This window comes from Ranitomeya variabilis, chromosome 4 (assembly GCF_051348905.1).
Source record: "Ranitomeya variabilis isolate aRanVar5 chromosome 4, aRanVar5.hap1, whole genome shotgun sequence".
In the NCBI taxonomy this organism is placed as follows: Eukaryota; Metazoa; Chordata; class Amphibia; order Anura; family Dendrobatidae; genus Ranitomeya; species Ranitomeya variabilis.
In genome coordinates this window covers 374621440-374642137 of record NC_135235.1, presented here as the reverse complement: position 1 = coordinate 374642137, position 20698 = coordinate 374621440, and the positions used below count along the sequence as shown (strand labels likewise).

The 20698-nt window shown below is 49.3% G+C and overlaps 1 protein-coding gene across 3 annotated transcripts in view; it reads right to left on the bottom strand.

Moving 5' to 3' along the window:
• MTG1 (mitochondrial ribosome associated GTPase 1) overlaps window positions 1-20698 on the bottom strand; it is a 374570-nt gene that overhangs the window by 169219 nt on the left and 184653 nt on the right. For all 3 annotated transcript variants that reach the window (XM_077250762.1, XM_077250761.1, XM_077250760.1), the window contains 3 exons: window positions 9123-9179; window positions 3030-3120; window positions 2889-2950 (listed from right to left, as the gene is read on the bottom strand). In XM_077250762.1, coding sequence (XP_077106877.1) covers window positions 2889-2950; window positions 3030-3120; window positions 9123-9179 — 210 coding nt within the window. The remainder of the gene's footprint in view (window positions 1-2888; window positions 2951-3029; window positions 3121-9122; window positions 9180-20698) is intronic.

Sequence of the window (20698 nt, the reverse complement as noted above, 5' to 3'; positions counted from 1 at the left end):
GCCCTCAGGAAACAAGATCTGGAGATGAAATCTCATCTTTTGAGATCTCAATCTCTGCATGAGCAACCTCCGCCTTCTCTAAGCTCCCCACAGGGATATCATTGGGAAAATGGACTCCGCTCACCGATGCCGACATCTGGGATCGCTCCTGCCGCCAGCCTCCTTACGCAAAAATTCTGGTCCTGAGAATCCACTCTACCACATCCATGCCCCACTGCCAGGTAAGATACTGTGGGAATAGAAGACAAAACCACAATTTTATTAGGAAAAAAATGTTTTTTATTTTTCACCCGAAATTTTGGGGTGCGTCCTATAATCCACAAAATACAGTATATCACTTAGGATACACCGAGACTCTGCCGTATGCACAAATTACATGGGATACACCAAGACTTTGCCATATATACATCACATAGGATACACAGAGACTCTGTTGTATACATTATAGGAAATGGCGAAAAACTGCCATATCCTTCACATAGGAGATACTGAAATACTGCCTTATACATCACATAAGCCATATACTTCACATAAGATACACCACGATTCTGCCACATATACATCAATTAGGATATGCCGAGATGCTGACATATATACATCAATTTAGGTAATTTATTATCCATCACAAAGGAGACACACCGAGAGACTACAGTATACATCACATTGAATATGCTGAGATTCTGCCATATATACATCACATAGGATATGCTGAGTCACTGCCCTACACATCACATAGGATACACTGAGACTGCTGTGTACATCAAATAGGATTGTCACGATACAGTTATGCAGGTAACTGCAACTTCCACCAGATGGCAACAGAGTGGAAGGAAAGTAGCAAGTCAGCAAGGGCAGACCTGCAGTGCTGCAGCGAAGCTACCACCATGTGGCAGCAAAATAGTTAAACAAGCCGAGTCAAAACCTAGACCGTCACGCAGTACAAAGGGAAAAAACAATAACAGTCAGTGGAGAGTCAAAGGGTCAAATACCAGACAAGATGCAGAAGTACCAGGGACCAGAGGCAGTCAGAGTCAAAGCCAAGTCGGGGTACTACCGGCGTCAGGTACTCACGTCGAAAGCAGAAAATATAACTGACACCGCCTGCTGGATGCAAAGAAGCTAAATAGCAAACCTGAACCCAGAATGAGGTGGAGCAAAGTTAACCCTTGACATGATCAGCCCAGGAAAAGGGCAGACAGGACTCAAAACTCAGACTGGATCATGACAAGGATATTCAGTTGTCAAAAAACAAAACTGTTTACGAATGCAAAAATTAACAAAAATCAGTGATCTTGGATTTATTTCAGTTGCGAAAGTGTAACGCTTGCGCCCTGACTGGTTGGCGGGATCGTGGGGGTATGGCCCCACTGTGCCACAAACCAGACTACCCTGGAAGGGGCGTGACTAAGCAGCTACCTTGGTGTTCACTGGAGCCTCTGATGGTGAGGTCAGGCTTGTATGGGAGGTAGCTGCCAGGTACCACTCCAGTTTGGTGTCTGGCTGTGGCTGCTAATCATACTGGGGGACGGAACACTGGCGGGCACGGCTGAGACACTGGCAGGTACATGGGCACAGCTGAGGCTGGCTGGCAGGCGGGCACAACTGAGACACTGGCAGGCAGGCACGGATGAGACAGAAGGGACAGGAATTGACTCGGAAGGCACAGGAACATGGGCAGGTGTGAGTGGAATATGGGAACAGGTAGAGACAGGTACACACTGGAGGAGCAGGGACTGATTCGGGAAGGACACGAACACAGACAGGTGTGAATGGTATATGGGAACAGGTAGGGAACCTGTTTAGACTGTAAGGACAAAGACCCGCGAGGTGCGGAACGAGAGCGGAGCAGAACCGCAAGGGGTGGAGCCAAGAGCAGAACCGCTGGAGGCAGAGCCAAGAGCAGAACCGCTGGAGGCGGAGCCAAGAGCAGAACCGCTGGAGGCGGAGCCAAGAGCAGAACCGCTGGAGGCGGAGCCAAGAGCAGAACCGCTGGAGGCGGAGCCAAGAGCAGAACCGCTGGAGGCGGAGCCAAGAGCAGAACCGCTGGAGGCGGAGCCAAGAGCAGAACCGCTGGAGGCGCTGAGCCACAGGTTGCAGCGAGCAGATCAGAGAGACGCAGAGCCACAGGTTACGGCAGGCAGAGCAAGCTGTGCAGCAGAGCAGAACAGAGCAAAGCCGCAGGTTTGCATTGAGTAGAGTAGGAAGGCACAGAACCACAGGTTGCGGTGAGCAGAGAGGCGCAAAGCCTCCAGTTGCGGCGGGCAGAGCAGAGCTGCAAGGTGCGCACCAGAACAGAGCAAGTTTGCAGCGAGCAGAGCAGGAAGGAGTGGACACAAGGGTAAGCACACCTGAGTGGGAAAGGTAAACAGACAAGGAAACAACAGGAACAGATTAGACCAGAGTACAGACAGGGACAGACAAGGAAACAAGAACAGGACAAGGATTTAGGAATGGGTATGCAGCCCCCAGAATGGCAGAGACATGACAGGACAGGACCTGGCAGCTCAGTAGCAAGGCACTAACTGATGGAGAAAGTTGCTCAGGCATCCTCCAATGGGTAGGGATGTCTTAAGTATCAGAGGCCGCTTGGCAATTGGCCGGGGACACCTTAGGAAGGTGCACACAGTCTCAATAAGAATCAGGAATTGCCAGCGCCGTCCCCATATGCACACAGCCAGGAAGTATGCACAGGGCAGGCAAAAGACATGAGGCACACAGCATGGAACCGGCAGGAGACAGAACTCACAGCATGGCCCGGAGCAGTAAGTAAGTTGATGTATCAGGCAAGTAGGGGATGGGAGGCCATGCAGTGATGCCGGCAGGGTTGTTACAGAAAGGCAACATAAAAGTAGAGTGACTAAAGCCTATAACTGGATAATAGGACTGACCTGAATTCTACAAAGCACTGAGCGGGTGATTCCAGGTTCTCCCCCGACTTTAGAGGCTTTTCCTAGAATAAACATATGAGGATATTTTATGCAGACAGAACTACAAATTTTAGGGAAACATTGCAAAAAGAGTGGCTGTACCTTTTCGTAGATGCATTCTGCGCAGAGCATTTACTAGAGAGGATTTTCCAACATTAGGAATTCCAGTAACCATAATGGATATATCTGGGCTCTGTATTGGGTAAGCATACAATACTGGATAAGCATACAATAAAGAAAACAGGTATAGTGGATCTAGCAGCCTTATATTGCTGCTATGTAAGGAGAACACATTATAGCTCCTACGAGTCAAATTTGCACAAATTATTTTTGGGGGTCTGATTTTTAGGAAATACATGAGAGCATTCATCAGAAGATCATTACCCTCACCCCAAAATGCAGTGACTGACAGGGTGTTATACATGTTGTGTCTGCAGACAATCACAAGGGTATTACACAAGGATCCTACATTAGCATTTCTTACATGGATATCAATTGAATCAAATTTGGTCATCAATGTCCAACAATGTTTATGGCTCTGATTTTTCTCAAGAGCTCTTGTAGTTGCCTGGATACATTGACTACGAAAGACTGTTGGTGGGCATCAAGCTGCTCAATTACATTCATTTTGTATAGCACTGTCACAGTTGCCTCAGGGCTACACAACACACATTACCAATCTGCAAGTTTTGTATTATTAACAATATAATATAAAAGTTCAATTTATTATTATAGCTTAAAAGAGTGTGTAATTAAAACTTCAGACCCTTAATATAATTAATCATATACTCTTCAATGGTGTATAAAGCAGATATGTACTTAAATAACTACTATGATGCAAACCCCGTTGATGTTCACAGGATTGCCTCTGAAAATGAGAAGTCAATAGCACTGCTCATCAATAACATACCGTATGTCTGGATTCATGACTAATACAAGTAAAGAAGCACTCATCAACATTTTTGTCCTCAATATTTTGAAATCATATTACATAGCACGGTGTTCTTACAATTGCTCATTTTACCCTTCTATACAGCTAATTCTTCTGGTTTTCCATTAGGTCTATGACATCTTGTGATTAAAAACGAATTAACTGAATCCTTCTAAGCGCTATGTAAAACGGGAGGTCAATTTTCCCTGCATGACCACCAGTCACTGCAAAAGTCAATGGCGGGGAGGGTGGCTGGTTGTGGTGCTGTTGGGTCAGGAGTTGAAGAGGGGAATGATAAATGCAGGGACAAGAGTCTTCCTGCTTCTACATAGATAAGAGAAGATAGAAAAATTAACTTAACAGAAGGGCAAAATAAGCAATTTTAAGTACACAGTGTTATGTAGTATGATTACTGCAATATGATTAAGAGGATAAAAACTTTGATGGGAGTTACAAGAGCAGCATTACCATGGGAAAACAGTGAACTGACATATTAATGCGGAGCCAAGGCCTCTATTATATTGCACGGTGTCAGTATGACAGTGAAAAAGCAGTTTATCTAGTACCCTAAGGTGTCGACACTTGTACACTGTGAGTAAATGTCTTGGACTAACATCAGCATATTCTGCAGTTTAAAGAGGTTAGGCCAGGGTTCTCAAACTGCATTCCTCGAGGGACTCAAGCCATGCGTGTTTTCAAGATTTCCTTCGCATTGCACAAGGTGCTGGAATCATTCTGTGCAGGTGATTAAATTATCACCTGTGCAATACAAGGAAATCCTGAAAACATGACCTGTTTGAGGCCCTCGAAGAATGCTGTTTGAGACCTCTGGGTTAGGCCATCAATATCTGATCAGCTGGGGTTCGACACCCGGCACCCCGCCAATCAGCTGTTATTGGTGTTAGCGGTCACCGTCCAGAAGTACTTACTTGCCGAGCTTGGCCTTCTACTTGTAGTGGCTGCCGCAGGGTACTACAAATCTGCCTACTATTTAAATCAATAGAAGGAGGAATGTGTAGTACTCCATGGTAGCCACTACAAGTAGACAGCCAAGCTCCGCAAGCACATCCGGCAGGTGGCCACCGCTGCCGCCACCAATGACAGCTGATCAGCAGGGGTGTCGGGTATTGGAACCCGGCCAAACAGACATTGTTGGCCTATCATTATGTTCTCCATAGTCTGGAGATCAAGTGGAAAATATTCTGCTGCATTACAACATCCTCCAGCATGACAGGTTTGGCAATGGGTCAGTAATTTTATGTGGGGAGGCATTTCTTTGGAGGGCTGCACAGACTTCCATGTGCTAGTCAGAGGTACCCATACTGCCATTAGGTACTATGATGAGATCCATATGCAGGTGCTGTGGGCAGGCAGACTAGGCAGCCGCCTAGGGCCCCTGCTCCACCAGGGGCATGCAGCCAGTGGTGTGTCCATAATGGCAGCACACCATAAAGCAGCTATGGGGCACATGAATAAGAGAGCACCCATTGCATCGCGCATTCAACTTATCGGCATCATGATAGCAATGATAGGGGAGAGTCAGATGATGTTCCCTCTCCCATCCTGAGTGGGAGAAGTGAACAGACGGAGGACGAATTCAGGAGATAAGGCAAGGTATGTGCCCCCGGCATCTTCACCTTCAAAAGTAATCCAGAGAACAGGACGAGTTAGGGCCCCCACTAGCGTTAAGGACAAGGAAGGAGCACCTGGTCCCAAGTTACCCGACAACAGCGTCGTAACATTAGCTGTGATCGAAACAGTTTTTTGATCCATTATGGATCCTATCAATCCTCTGACAGGGCAACTGGAGCAGCTCAGCCTGGAGGTAGCAGATTTACGCACTGTCATTTTGTAGCACCCTGAAACAACAGATTTGGAAACCATGATTCCCAGGCAACCCTTAGTGGACCTCAAGATCGCTTTGCCTGACAGGTTCTTTGGGGGGGGGAAGCGTGACAAGTTAGTTGTTTTCAGGAAAACCTTTAAACTGCACTTAAGGTTACGTCCTTGTTCCTTAGGAACCGAGTAGCAACGTGTGGGGATAATAATCTCACTCCTTTGCAAGCACGAGCATTTTCTCTCCCGTCTGACTCACAGTTATTTCAAATGGTGAAGGAATTTTTTTTGGCGATGGGTTGTATATACGATGACCCCGACTGCGTCTCCTTGGCGGAGTCCACACTGTCTGTTTCAGCAAAGAGACCGGCCTGCGGAGTATTGCTCAGAGTTTCAGAGATGGTCCACTGACACCAAGTGCACTGAACCCACACTCTGTAGCCAGTTCTGTGAAGGGTTATCAGTAAGGATGAAGGACGCCTTAGCCCTGTATAAGACTCCAGTTCTCCTTGACGAGGCCATGTCTCTGGCTATCCAGGTTTATTAAGAAGTAGAAAAGAAGCTCACTCAGCTTTAGAGGGATGCTGGCTGAAGTGGACGTATCCACCAACAAACGAGTTAAGGATGAATCAGCCGCACTCACATATGTAATTTTTTAATTATATACGTCTAATATAAAGTTTAAAAAAATTGGAGTCCGGCTCAACAGGACTGGATTTTCCTTTTCTTTTTCAAAAGAAATTATAGTGAATTCAAAAGGAAAAATGTACATGATTGACATGACCCAGTCGACGCGTTTCGACTGCACTAGGCATGAGTAAGATCTTGGTCAATTACATGTGTGTAGAATGGTGACAGTTTCAGGTTTCTGCTGTGACCTCAGAGTAGATTGCACTGGATCCAGGTGAGTGCGGTAGGGGCCTATAACAAAGTTAATTATTTTTTACAAATCCAAAGTTTTATTTTGTGCAAACAACCTCTCTAATTGGTTTGCATTACAGTACTTATTTACATATATAGGTGTTGTATACTCCATTGAATTAATTCTATTAAGGGGACAACCTGCATGGGTTTATATTTATAGACTTTTGTAGGCTTTATTAATAAAAGTTAAGATTTAGATTATATAGTGAAACATGTAGATTACCGTAGTTATCTGTGTTTTTGGTGCCCCAGAGCAAAGAGTTCTGAAATAATTGTGAGCCAACACTAACCACCTACTGGGATCTTTGGTATTGTTAAGGATTGCAGTACATGCATGTATAAACAGCAGCTAGTCAATCTTCAGACTATGAAACTTGTTCTGGGCCATCCTGATTAATAAACGTATGTAGGCCTAGCTGGAATATACTGACCTCAAATTTGGGAGCATATTACACTCACAAATCTGCTTTAATACTTTCAATCACGATTTACATTTGCAAGTTATTTTAAAATAGTATTTTTTTCATATAGCTGTGTGAAATAGTGTTTTCTCCCTTCCTGATTTCCTATTCTTTTGCATGTATTGCACACTTAAATGTAGCAGATCACCAAACAAATTGAAATATTAGACGAAGATAACACAAGTAAACACAAAATGCAGTTTTTAAATGAAGGTCTTTATTATTAAAGGAAAGAGAACTCAAAACCTACAGGACCCTCTGTGAAAAACCTAATAACTGGTTGGGCCACCCTTAGCAGCAACAACTCCAATCAAGCGTTTGCGATTACTGGCAATGAGTACTTTAAAAGGCTTAATTTTGGCCCACTCCTCATTGCAGAATTGTTGTAATTCAGCACCACTGGAGGGTTTCCAAGCAAGAATCGCCTTTTTAAAGATCATGCCAAAGCATCTCAATCGGATTCAAATCAGGATTTTGACTAGGCCACTCCAAAGGCTTAAATTTAGTTTTTCTTAACCCATTCAAAAGTGAACCAGTTGGTGTGTTTTGGATCATTGCCCTGCTGCATAACCCAAGTGTGCTTCAGCTTGAGGTCACGAACAGATGGCCGGACATTCTTCTTCAGGATTTTTTGGTAGACAGCAGAATTCATGGTTAAATTTACCACAGAAAGTCTTCCAGGTCCTGAAGCAGCAAAACAGACCCTGACCATCACACTACCGCATTTTACTGTTGGTAAGATGTTCCTTTTTAAATGGTGAGTTACTTCCATGTCATATGAAATGGGACACACTTGCCAAAAAGTTCAGCTTTTGTCTTTTCAGTCAACAGAGTATTCTCCAAAAAATATTGGGGATCATCAAGATGTTTTCTGGCAAAACTGAGACAAGCCTTTAGGTTCTTATTGCTCAGCAGTATTTTTCACCTTCGAACTCTGCATGCAGGCCATTTTTGCCCAGTTTGATTCTTATGGTGGAGTCATGAACACTGACTTTAACTGAGACAAGTGATGCCTGCACTTCTTTGGATGTTGTTGTGGGGTCTTTTGTGAGTTCTTGAATTAGTCGTTATTGTGCTCTCAAGGTAGCTTGTCAGACAGGCCCTATTTAAGTTATTTCTTGATTCAGAACAGGTGTGGCAGTAATCAAGCCTGGGTTAGGGTAGGGAAATTGAACTCTAGAGATGTGATAAACGAGTTAATTTGTTTGTTGTTTGGATTTCCTTTCCCCGTAATAAAGGTCTTCGTTTAAAAACTGCATTTTGTGTTTACTTTTGTTAACTTATTCTAATATTAACATTGGTTTGGTGATCTGAAACATTTAAGAGTGACTAACAAGCAAAAGAAAGGGAAATCAGGAATGGGTCAAACACTTTCACACAACTGTATATTTTAATGTGATGAGCTGTGAGGTTTCTCAAAAGACCCTAGCAGCAAGAACATACTGACATGTTTAATGTAGGTATGGAAAAACTAATTTCAAACTTCTAAATAATACTTGTGGTGGCTGTGGGAAATGCACTTCAGAAATCACTTGCAGAATGTAGTGTTGGAAGAATTGATTGCTCTCACTGCAACATTTTTTTTCTTATATGGGAACATTTCTCATAGGGTTTCACAAGAACAAAAAAGGGTAAACATTACTAATGAGCGAATATACTCGGTACTCGAGATTTCCAGAGCACGCTCGGGTTTCCTCCGAGTATTTGTAAGTACTCGGAGATTTTGTTTTCAGTGCGGCAGCTGAATGATTTACATCTGTTAGCCAGCATAAGTACATGTGGGGGTTGCCTGGTTGCTAGGGAATCCCCACATGTACTTATGCTGGCTAACAGATGTAAATCATTCAGCTGCGGCACTGAAAACTAAATCTCCGAGTACTTACAAATACTCGGGAGGACACCCGAGCGTGCTCGGGAAATCTCGAGTACAGAGTATATTCGCTCATCACTAGAAAACATCAAATCCCTTCCCTAAAGGAAGTGGACAAGTCGACAGTATATAATGAAAAAAGACTACTTCTACAAGTCCATCTAAAATCTCACCTCTGCTCTGTTGAATCGAGGATTATTTCCGATTCGTTCCGTAATAGCAGGGACAACCTAATATTCAAAAGAACCAAAATACAGCAAAAGTCTTAAAAAATGCATCAAAAATAAAAATTGACTTGTGAGATAAAACATTTTTAAATGATGCTGAAGAAAAGTTGAACACAGGAGTTACTGAACATGTACAGATGGTGTGCCATTGCTTTCAAATATTCCAGCATAGGAATTACTTAGGATATGTACAAACATGTGCATATTAGATAGATAGAGAGATAATATCAAGCCTGATGTTTAGTAATGAACATAATAAAATGGTACATAAGACACACACACACACACACACGAAATAAGTGTGAAACGCAATATCTGTTTAATCCCTTAACCCCCAAGGGTGGTTTGCACGTTAATGACTGGTCCAGTTTTTACAATTCTGACCATTGTCCCTTTATGAGTAGTGTTGAGCATTCAGATACCGCAAGTATCGGGTATCGGCCGATACTTGCGGTATCGGAATTCCGATACCGGGATTCCGATACTTGCCGCGTATCGGATACCGGAATCGGAAGTTCCCAGATTCAAAATTCCGAAATTCAGCCAATGAGAATGATTCCAAGTGTGGGCACATCCTGTTTAGCATGGAGGGCATGAAACTACTGGCAAGGCTGTGATTGGTTGCTGAAATGATGTCATGATGCAGTTTAAAAGTCGCTGGCGCCATTTTGCGATCACTCTGCTGTGAATTCAGTTAGTGACAGGACGCTGTTTGCTGACTGAGGGACAGTTTAGAGATAGCGATTTGCTTCTTTGTGCTTTCCAAAGGCTAATTTAGCAACCGCTGTGTTCACCTACTATTCACCTTGCTTTTGCCTTGTAGCGCTGTTTTCACAGCGATCTGCAAGGTCTGTGTGTGTGTGTGTGTGTGTGAGTGCAGCCCACTCTCTAGTCTGAGTGCAGCCACATAGGCCATCCATAGCTGGTTGTATTCAGTTCAGGGAGGGTGGTTCATTGCCTCATATTGTTCTTCTTTTTTTTTTTCCAAGTAGTGTAGTCTGCTGCTAATTTATTCAAAAAAATCCTATTAGTGTCTTTCCACCCGTCTCCAGCTAATTTGTGGAAAAACACTACATAGGATAAAGTAGAGGAGGGTTTTTGGGCCTTGCAGCGCCGTTTACGGCTGTCTGCACGGTCTCCGTGTGACTGCAGCTCGCCCTGTAGTCTGTGAGCAGCCGTAGCCTGGTTGTCTCCAGCTCAGGGTTGTTCACTGCGTCATACCGCCAAATCAATTTTAATTTTTTTTCAAGTAGTGTAGTCTGCTGCTAATTAATTTAAAAAAATCCTATTAGTGTCTTTCCACCCGTCTCCAGCTAATTTGTGGAAAAACACTACATAGGATAAAGTAGAGGAGGGTTTTTGGGCCTTGCAGCGCCGTTTACGGCTGTCTGCACGGTCTCCGTGTGACTGCAGCTCGCCCTGTAGTCTGTGAGCAGCCGTAGCCTGGTTGTCTCCAGCTCAGGGTTGTTCACTGCGTCATACCGCCAAATCAATTTTAATTTTTTTTCAAGTAGTGTAGTCTGCTGCTAATTAATTTAAAAAAATCCTATTAGTGTCTTTCCACCCGTCTCCAGCTAATTTGTGGAAAAACACTACATAGGATAAAGTAGAGGAGGGTTTTTGGGCCTTGCAGCGCCGTTTACGTCTGTCTGCACGGTCTCTGTGTGACTGCAGCTCTATCTGTTGTCAGTTCAGCCCCCAAAAAAGAAATAAATAATAAAGTTCACCAAACACACCAGTTACACCACTTTACATTTCTGTAGGCCACATTAGCTCATATTAAAGTCTAGTCCACACTTTAGAAAATTAGTGTTTCTTATACCTGTTAGGAGGAGTTGCTCAGGAATAAGCACACAAATCCGTTAGTACTTTTCTGCTTATCTTTATCAGTCAACCAAGATGAAGAAGGCAGTGAGTAAGGCACGTGGGCGTGGGCGTGGGCGCGGAGCAGGGAGGGGACGTGGGGATTCTGTGCCTGCTGCGGGCACCGGTGACTCATCAGCACCCACTTTCACCAGGCAACAGTCGTTCATGCGCAGCTTTGTGTCAGAGCGCCGTACACCGCTGCTGCGTCAAGACCAAATTGAAGCTGTTGTCGGATGGATGGCAGCTAATGCATCAACTTCCATTAGTGCCACATCCTCTCAGACACAGAGCACTGGAGAGCAGCCATCTGTCTCTTCACCACCTGCCAAATTGCCCAGGCAGACAGAGAGCCCAGGACAGGAGCCGTCTCTACTTCTGTTCTCTGAATCTCTTGGCTTGGAAACAGGGGGCCAGCCAAGCAGCATTGGAGAAATGGAAGAAGAGGCAGGGTGCAGTGATGCCCAACAGCTTTTTCTGTCTTCCTCTGAAGAGGCGGGTGGGCCAGTGGCTCCGGTCACCACATCGCAGGCCGCATCAGCTGATGATGACACTCAGGTGCCACTTACTGGTGCGTGCTCTGCTGCTGAGACTACCCAGGAGGAGCAGTTGGGGGCAGAGGGTAGTGTAGATGATGAGGTCCTCGACCCATCTTGGCGTGAGGGACAGGAAGGTGGTGGGAGCAGCTCTGAGGAAGAGATTCCCCGTACGGCCCAAAGAGGGAGAGGGAGGGGGAAGACTGCGGATCCTGCAGCCTCCGCTTTGGCACCCGTTAGGAGCATGTCTCTTCCAAAAGCCAAAAAGGGCGCTCCCAAGACTTGCAGTGCCTGGTCCTTTTTTGACACAGTTGCAGATGACATTTGCTATGTCAGATGCAACGTGTGTCATCAAAAAGTCAAAAGAGGGAAAAATGTCAGCAACCTCAATACCTCCAACATGTGGAAACATGTGCGCAACAGGCACCCGGCGGAGTTAGAAAAACACACTGAAGAGGTAGGCCAACCAACAGCGGCAGCTACCACCTCTTCAGCTCGTGTTGCCTCTTCCTCTAGCTCACACGCAGCTGGTTCGGCTTCCTCCCAGGATCGCCGTGGAAGAACCTCTGGCCCTGTTGTCCAGAGACCCGCTGTAATTCCACCCGCAGCACCACTTTCCCAGTCATCCACACACTCCCAGCCCAGTCTACAGCCATCGGTAGTACAGGCATGGGAGAAAAGGCGGCCTTTCTCGTCAAACCACCCACGAGCACAGGCTCTGACTGCAGGCATTGCCAAACTGCTGTCACTGGAAATGCTGTCATTCAGGCTGGTGGAGACTGACAGCTTCCGTGACTTGATGTCATTGGCAGTCCCACAGTACAATGTGCCCAGCCGCTTTTACTTCAGCAGGCAAGCCGTCCCTGCCCTGCACAAGCATGTGGAGGGACACATAAAACACGCGCTTCTGAACGCCGTCAGTAGCAAGGTCCACCTCACCACCGATGCGTGGACCAGTCAACATGGACAGGGGCGATACCTTTCCCTCACTGCCCATTGGGTTAATGTCGTTGAGCCAGGTACAGACCGTGCGAGTGGCGCAGGACGTGTCCTGCCCACTCCAAGGATTGCAGGAATCCATTCTGTACGCATTGACTCCTCCTCTTACACCAGTTCCTCAGAATCATCGCTGCAGGAGCCGTCACAGTCCACCTCCACATGGACCCGTGATGAACGTGTACCTGTTACGACCGACATGAGCACAGCCGTGGCCAAACGTCAACAGGCCGTGTTGAAATTAATTTTTTTGGGGAATCGTAGCCACACAGCGCAGGAGCTCTGGAATGCCATCAAGCAGGAGAGCGATGTGTGGTTTGTGCCAGCGAATCTCCAGCCAGGCATGGTAGTGTGTGATAATGGCCGAAATCTGGTGGCAGCTCTGGGCCTCGGCAACCTCACTCACATCCCATGTCTGGCACATGTGCTCAATTTGGTCGTGCAGAGCTTTTTGAGGGACTATCCGGATCTTGATGCACTGCTGCACAAGGTCCGCCTAGAGTGTGCTCACTTGCGGCGTTCCAGCACGGCAAAAGCGCGCATTGCGGCTCTGCAGCGCCGACACCGCCTGCCGGAACATCGCATCATATGTGACCTACCTACCAGGTGGAATTCCACGTTACATATGTTGGAGCGGTTGTGTGAGCAGCAGCAAGCTGTAATGGAGTACCAGCTGCTTCAGGCGCAAAAAAGTCGCAGTCAGCGCCGTACAGACTTCACAACCACAGAGTGGGCCACTATGAATGACGTCTGCCAGGTTTTGCGTCCCTTTGATTATTCCACGCGGATGGCGAGTGCAGATGATGCACTAGTCAGCATGACTGTCCCCCTTATCTGCCTGCTTGAAAAATCACTGCAAGCGCTAAGGGATGATGTTGTGGAAGAGGTGGAGGATGAGGATTCACCATTTCCATCATCTTCTGGACAGTCAGCGCCACGTGGTTCCTCACAAACGCGTAGGCAGGGGACAGTTTGTGAGGAGGATGAGGAGGAGTCAATGGAGGAGGAAGACGTCCGTCCAGAGGAGGGAGTTACCGAATTGTCCAGTACTCAGTGTGTACAGCGAGGGTGGGGTGATGACGAGCAGGCAGAGATCACACCTCCAGCAGGGGACAGCGTTTCTTGGGCAGTTGGCAGTCTGCAGCACATGGTGGATTACATGCTGCAGTGCCTGAGAAACGACCGCCGCATCGCCCACATTCTCAACATGTCTGATTATTGGGTGTTCACCCTCCTCGATCCTCGCTACCGGGACAACGTAGAAAGCCTCATCACACCGTTGAACCGGGAGCGAAAAATGCGGGAGTACCAAGACACACTGGTCAATTCCATCATCTTCTCCATTCCAACTGAGAGAAGTGCTGCTAGTGCATTACAAAGCAGCTCAGTGCGTCCAGGCAGTGGAGGAGGCTCTGCACAAAGAGGGAGCAGAAGCAGTGCCTCTGCCCAAGGCAAGACCAGTATGGCCCAACTGTGGCACAGTTTTCTGTGCCCCCCACAAAAGTCTACACCATCACAGACGGCTCCAGTCAGCAGGAGGCAACGGTTCCGTCAGATGGTGACAGACTACATGTCTTGCCCTCTTGCTGTACTCCCAGACGGCTCTTCCCCTTTCAAGTTTTGGGTCTCAAAGCTGGATACATGGCCAGAGCTAAGCCAGTATGCATTGGAGGTGCTGTCTTGCCCTGCGGCCAGTGTATTATCGGAACGTGTCTTTAGTGCTGCAGGTGGTGTACTAACTGACCGTCGCATGCGACTATCCTCCGATAACGTTGACCGGCTTACTTTCCTGAAAATGAACATGGCCTGGATCTCGCAGGAATTTGCCACTCCTCCTCCTGATTAAATAATTAGGTCACTGTATACGTTATCCAGGTCTCCTGTTGTGTTCATCTTTCTACCACCTGAACTTAAATTCCTGTGCTCCAACACCGCCAGTTGAGGCTCAGAAGTGCCGTCTGCACAGTCAAAACATACGACCCAGTGTTATTGGGTTTCAGTAACGTCAGCTGATCCCCAGCTGTGTAGCCGGCAATGTGTCATGCGACCGCCACGCTGACACAACAACTGAAATGTAAGGGAATCTGTCCCCCCCCCCCAAGGCGTTTGTTACTGAAAGAGCCACCTTGTGCAGCACAAAAGATGCAAAAGGAAAAGGTGGCTCTTTTCATCATGCTCCTTGCAAACACAGAACTAAACACTTATAAAATGTGTCCCCTGCAACCGTAAAACCGTCCCGGAGGTGGGACTTTCCTTCGTAATGTGACGCAGCACAGCCGTCATTCCTACCCCCCCGGCGCCGCGCACCGGCTCCTCAGCGTTGTTTTATTCCGTCCCGGAGCCTGCGCTGTTATGTTATCCCGTGGCCAGGCACACTTAGCGCTGCCCGTCTTCTGGCATCATTTGGTGTCAGGATGGCTGCGCCTGTGCGGCCGCGCTGGCAGAGAGCCCGCCTCGCAGTGTCTTCTGATTTAATCCCACTGGGGGCCTGGGATCCATGGACATGCGCAGTGCATATCTGAACCTCCACCTCTCACTCATTTCCCTATGGCTTCTTCAGACTGTTTGGTGTCAGCTGGTCCCTAATAGCATGCCACGGCCGTGACACCGCACAGTCTTAAGAAGCCGTAGGGAGGGGAGTGAGAGGCGAGGATATGCACTGCGCATGTCCATGGATCCCAGGCCCCCAGTGGGATTAAATCAGAAGACACTGCGAGGCGGGCTCTCTGCCAGCGCGGCCGCACAGGCGCAGCCATCCTGACACCAAATGATGCCAGAAGACGGGCAGCGCTAAGTGTGCCTGGCCACGGGATAACATAACAGCGCAGGCTCCGGGACGGAATAAAACAACGCTGAGGAGCCGGTGCGCGGCGCCGGGGGGGTAGGAATGACGGCTGTGCTGCGTCACATTACGAAGGAAAGTCCCACCTCCGGGACGGTTTTACGGTTGCAGGGGACACATTTTATAAGTGTTTAGTTCTGTGTTTGCAAGGAGCATGATGAAAAGAGCCACCTTTTCCTTTTGCATCTTTTGTGCTGCACAAGCTGGCTCTTTCAGCTACAAACGCCTTGGGGGGGGGTTAAAGGTTCCCTTTCGACTTTCTCAGGCTTCGGCCTACATTGTGTTCCTCTGCTTTTCCACCTGTCCCTGGGCTCCAACACCGCCAGTTGCCGTCCAGAAGTGCTGTACGCACAGTCAACAGTCCCTCCTCTGTTATTGGGGTTCAGTAACGTCAGCTGTTCCCCTGCTGTGTGTGTGGCAATCCCTCCTACCTCCTCCAACCTCCTCCTCCTCCACCTGCCCCTGGGCTCCAACACCGCCAGTTGCCGTCCAGAAGTGCTGTACGCACAGTCAACAGTCGCTCCTCTGTTATTGGGGTTCAGTAACGTCAGCTGTTCCCCTGCTGTGTGTGTGGCAATCCCTCCTACCTCCTCCAACCTCCTCCTCCTCCACCTGCCCCTGGGCTCCAACACCGCCAGTTGCCGTCCAGAAGTGCTGTACGCACAGTCAACAGTCGCTCCTCTGTTATTGGGGTTCAGTAACGTCAGCTGTTCCCCTGCTGTGTGTGTGGCAATCCCTCCTACCTCCTCCAACCTCCTCCTCCTCCACCTGTCCCTGGGCTCCAACACCGCCAGTTGCCGTCCAGAAGTGCTGTACGCACAGTCAACAGTCGCTCCTCTGTTATTGGGGTTCAGTAACGTCAGCTGTTCCCCTGCTGTGTGTGTGGCAATCCCTCCTACCTCCTCCAACCTCCTCCTCCTCCACCTGTCCCTGGGCTCCAACACCGCCAGTTGCCGTCCAGAAGTGCTGTACGCACAGTCAACAGTCCCTCCTCTGTTATTGGGGTTCAGTAACGTCAGCTGTTCCCCTGCTGTGTGTGTGGCAATCCCTCCTACCTCCTCCAACCTCCTCCTCCTCAACCTGTCCCTGGGCTCCAACACCGCCAGTTGCCGTCCAGAAGTGCTGTACGCACAGAGCCAAACACCTCGCCAATGTGTTAGTGGGGTTCAGCACCGCCAGCTGTTCCCCTGCTGTGTATACGGCAACGTGTACTGCGACCGCCACGCAGGCACAACAAGTTAAATTTAAGGGAACCTGTCCCCCCCCCCCCCAGGCGTTTGTTACTGAAGGAGCCACCTTGTGCAGCAGTAATGATGCAAAGGGAAAAAGTGCCTCTTTTCGTGGTGCTCCTTGCAGATGCTGAACCTAACACTTATGAAATGTGTCCCCTCACAGCGTTCAACCGTCCGGTAGGTGGAACTTTCCTTTGTCATGTGACGCAGCACAGCCGTCATTTTTACCCCCTTGTCGCCGTGCGCCGCCTCCTCAGCGTTGTTTGAATCTGTCCCGGAGCCTGCGCTGTTAGGTTACCCCTTGGCCATGCACACATTTTGCGCTGCCCGTCTTCTGACATCATTTGCTGTCAGGCTGGCTGCGCCTGTGCGGGTGCGCTGTCCGAGATTCAGCCTCGCGGTGTCGTCTAATGTAATCCCACCGCGGGCCTGGGATCCGTGTCCATGCGCAGTGCATATCCTCGCCTCTCACTCCCCTCCCTACGGCTTCTTCAGACTGTTCGGTGTCAGCTGATCCCTAATAGCATGCCACGGCCGTGACACCGCACAGTCTTAAGAAGCCGTAGGGAGGGGAGTGAGAGGCGAGGATATGCACTGCGCATGGACACGGATCGCAGGCCCGCGGTGGGATTACATTAGACGACACCGCGAGGCTGAATCTCGGACAGCGCACCCGCACAGGCGCAGCCAGCCTGACAGCAAATGATGTCAGAAGACGGGCAGCGCAAAATGTGTGCATGGCCAAGGGGTAACCTAACAGCGCAGGCTCCGGGACAGATTCAAACAACGCTGAGGAGGCGGCGCACGGCGACAAGGGGGTAAAAATGACGGCTGTGCTGCGTCACATGACAAAGGAAAGTTCCACCTACCGGACGGTTGAACGCTGTGAGGGGACACATTTCATAAGTGTTAGGTTCAGCATCTGCAAGGACCATAATTAAAAGAGCAAAAGTTTACCTTTTCCAGCATTAGTGCTGTACACGATGGCTCTTCCAGCTACAAACGCCTGGGGGGGGGGTTAAAGGTTTCCTTTCAACTTGCTCCAGTGCAGGCTTCGGCCTACACTCCGCTCCCCCTGCTCCTCCTGCTGACCCTGGGCTCTAACACCGCCAGTTGGGGCCCAGATGTGCTAGCTGCACAGAGAAAAACACCTCGCCAATGTGTCAGTGGGGTTCAGCACCGCCAGCTGTTCCCCTGCTGTGCAGCCGGCAACGTGTCCTGCAACAGCCACGCAGGCACAACAGACCCAAAGCTGCCGCCAGTGCAGGCTTCGGCCTACACTCTGCTCCCTCTCCTCCTCCTGCTGACCCCGGGCTCCAACACCGCCAGTTGGGGCCCGGTACTGCTAGCTGCACAGAGAAAAACACCAGCCAATGTGTCAGTGGGGTTCAGCACCGCCAGCTGTTCCCCTGCTGTGCAGCCGGCATCGTGTCCTGCAAAAGCCACGCAGACACCAGAACTGAAATTGAAGGGAACCTGTCCCCCCTCCCCCAGGCGTTTGTACGTTTTTAAGGCCACCTTGTACAGCGGTAATGCTGCATGTGTGCAAGGTGGCTCATAAACGTATTCTCCTCGCACATGTGGAACGGAAAACACGTCTAAAATGTGTCCTCTGTGTGACCATTTAACCGTCCCGGTGGTGTGACTTTCCTTTGTAATGACACGCTGCAACCCCCTTGGTAGCGCTGCCCGTCTTCTGGCATCATTGTTTGGCTGCCTGCGCCTCTGCGGCCGCCCTGACCCACACAACGCCCCTCGGTGTCTTATTTCTTGGGACTGCGAGGGTGTGTTTGATGGGCATGAGCAGTGCATCAGTTCGCCTGTCCCTCATCTCCTTCCGCCTTCTTCAGACTGTGCGGCTTCATGGCCGTGGCATGCGATAAGGGATCAGCTGACGCCACATAGTCTGAAGCAGGTGTAAGAACCCAAGCGAGAGGCGAACATATGTACTGCGCCAGGCCATGAATCCCAGCCCCGCAGTGTTTTAACTATGTCAATACACTGCGGGGCTGTGATTCATGGGCATCGCGAACCGCACCAGCCAACATTAAATGAGGTCAGAAGATGGGCAGCGCTAACAGCGCTAGGCCAGGGGATAACACGACAGCGCAGACTCCTGTACAGCAAATAACAACGCTCAGGAGGCTGCACCCAGCACCAAGGTGGGATTCTTGACATCTGTGCTGCGTCTCATTACAAAGGGAACTCGCGCCTCCAACACAGTTTGACTGTATAAAGGGCTAAATGTTATACGTGTTCCATTCAGCGTGTGCAAGGAGCCAAATTAAAAGAGCAACCTTTGACTTGTGCACCACTACTGCTGCATAAGCTGTGGCTCTTCTACTTTGTAACCCCTGAGGGGGGGTTAAAGGTTACCTTTGAAATTGGTTCGATTAGGCTTCGGCCTACACTCTGCTCCCCCTGCAGAGCCCGGGCTCCAACACCGCCAGTTGGGGCCCGGTACTGCTAGCTGCACAGAGAAAAACACCTCGCCAATGTGTCAGTGGGGTTCAGCACCGCCAGCTGTTCCCCTGCTGTGCAGCCGGCAACGTGTCCTGCAACAGCCACGCAGGCACAACAGACCCAAAGCTGCCGCCAGTGCAGGCTTCGGCCTACACTCTGCTCCCTCTCCTCCTCCTGCTGACCCCGGGCTCCAACACCGCCAGTTGGGGCCCGGTACTGCTAGCTGCACAGAGAAAAACACCAGCCAATGTGTCAGTGGGGTTCAGCACCGCCAGCTGTTCCCCTGCTGTGCAGCCGGCATCGTGTCCTGCAAAAGCCACGCAGACACCAGAACTGAAATTGAAGGGAACCTGTCCCCCCTCCCCCAGGCGTTTGTACGTTTTTAAGGCCACCTTGTACAGCGGTAATGCTGCATGTGTGCAAGGTGGCTCATAAACGTATTCTCCTCGCACATGTGGAACGGAAAACACGTCTAAAATGTGTCTTCTGTGTGACCATTTAACCGTCCCGGTGGTGTGACTTTCCTTTGTAATGACACGCTGCAACCCCCTTGGTAGCGCTGCCCGTCTTCTGGCATCATTGTTTGGCTGCCTGCGCCTCTGCAGCCGCCCTGACCCACACAACGCCCCTCGGTGTCTTATTTCTTGGGACTGCGAGGGTGTGTTTGATGGGCATGAGCAGTGCATCAGTTCACCTGTCCCTCATCTCCTTCCGCCTTCTTCAGACTGTGCGGCTTCATGGCCGTGGCATGCGATAAGGGATCAGCTGACGCCACATAGTCTGAAGCAGGTGTAAGAACCCAAGCGAGAGGCGAACATATGTACTGCGCCAGGCCATGAATCCCAGCCCCGCAGTGTTTTAACTATGTCAATACACTGCGGGGCTGTGATTCATGGGCATCGCGAACCGCACCAGCCAACATTAAATGAGGTCAGAAGATGGGCAGCGCTAACAGCGCTAGGCCAGGGGATAACACGACAGCGCAGACTCCTGTACAGCAAATAACAACGCTCAGGAGGCTGCACCCAGCACCAAGGTGGGATTCTTGACATCTGTGCTGCGTCTCATTACAAAGGGAACTCGCGCCTCCAACACAGTTTGACTGTATAAAGGGCTAAATGTTATACGTGTTCCATTCAGCGTGTGCAAGGAGCCAAATTAAAAGAGCAACCTTTGACTTGTGCACCACTACTGCTGCATAAGCTGTGGCTCTTCTACTTTGTAACCCCTGAGGGGGGGTTAAAGGTTACCTTTGAAATTGGTTCGATTAGGCTTCGGCCTACACTCTGCTCCCCCTGCAGAGCCCGGGCTCCAACACCGCCAGTTGGGGCCCGGTACTGCTAGCTGCACAGAGAAAAACACCTCGCCAATGTGTCAGTGGGGTTCAGCACCGCCAGCTGTTCCCCTGCTGTGCAGCCGGCAACGTGTCCTGCAACAGCCACGCAGGCACAACAGACCCAAAGCTGCCGCCAGTGCAGGCTTCGGCCTACACTCTGCTCCCTCTCCTCCTCCTGCTGACCCCGGGCTCCAACACCGCCAGTTGGGGCCCGGTACTGCTAGCTGCACAGAGAAAAACACCAGCCAATGTGT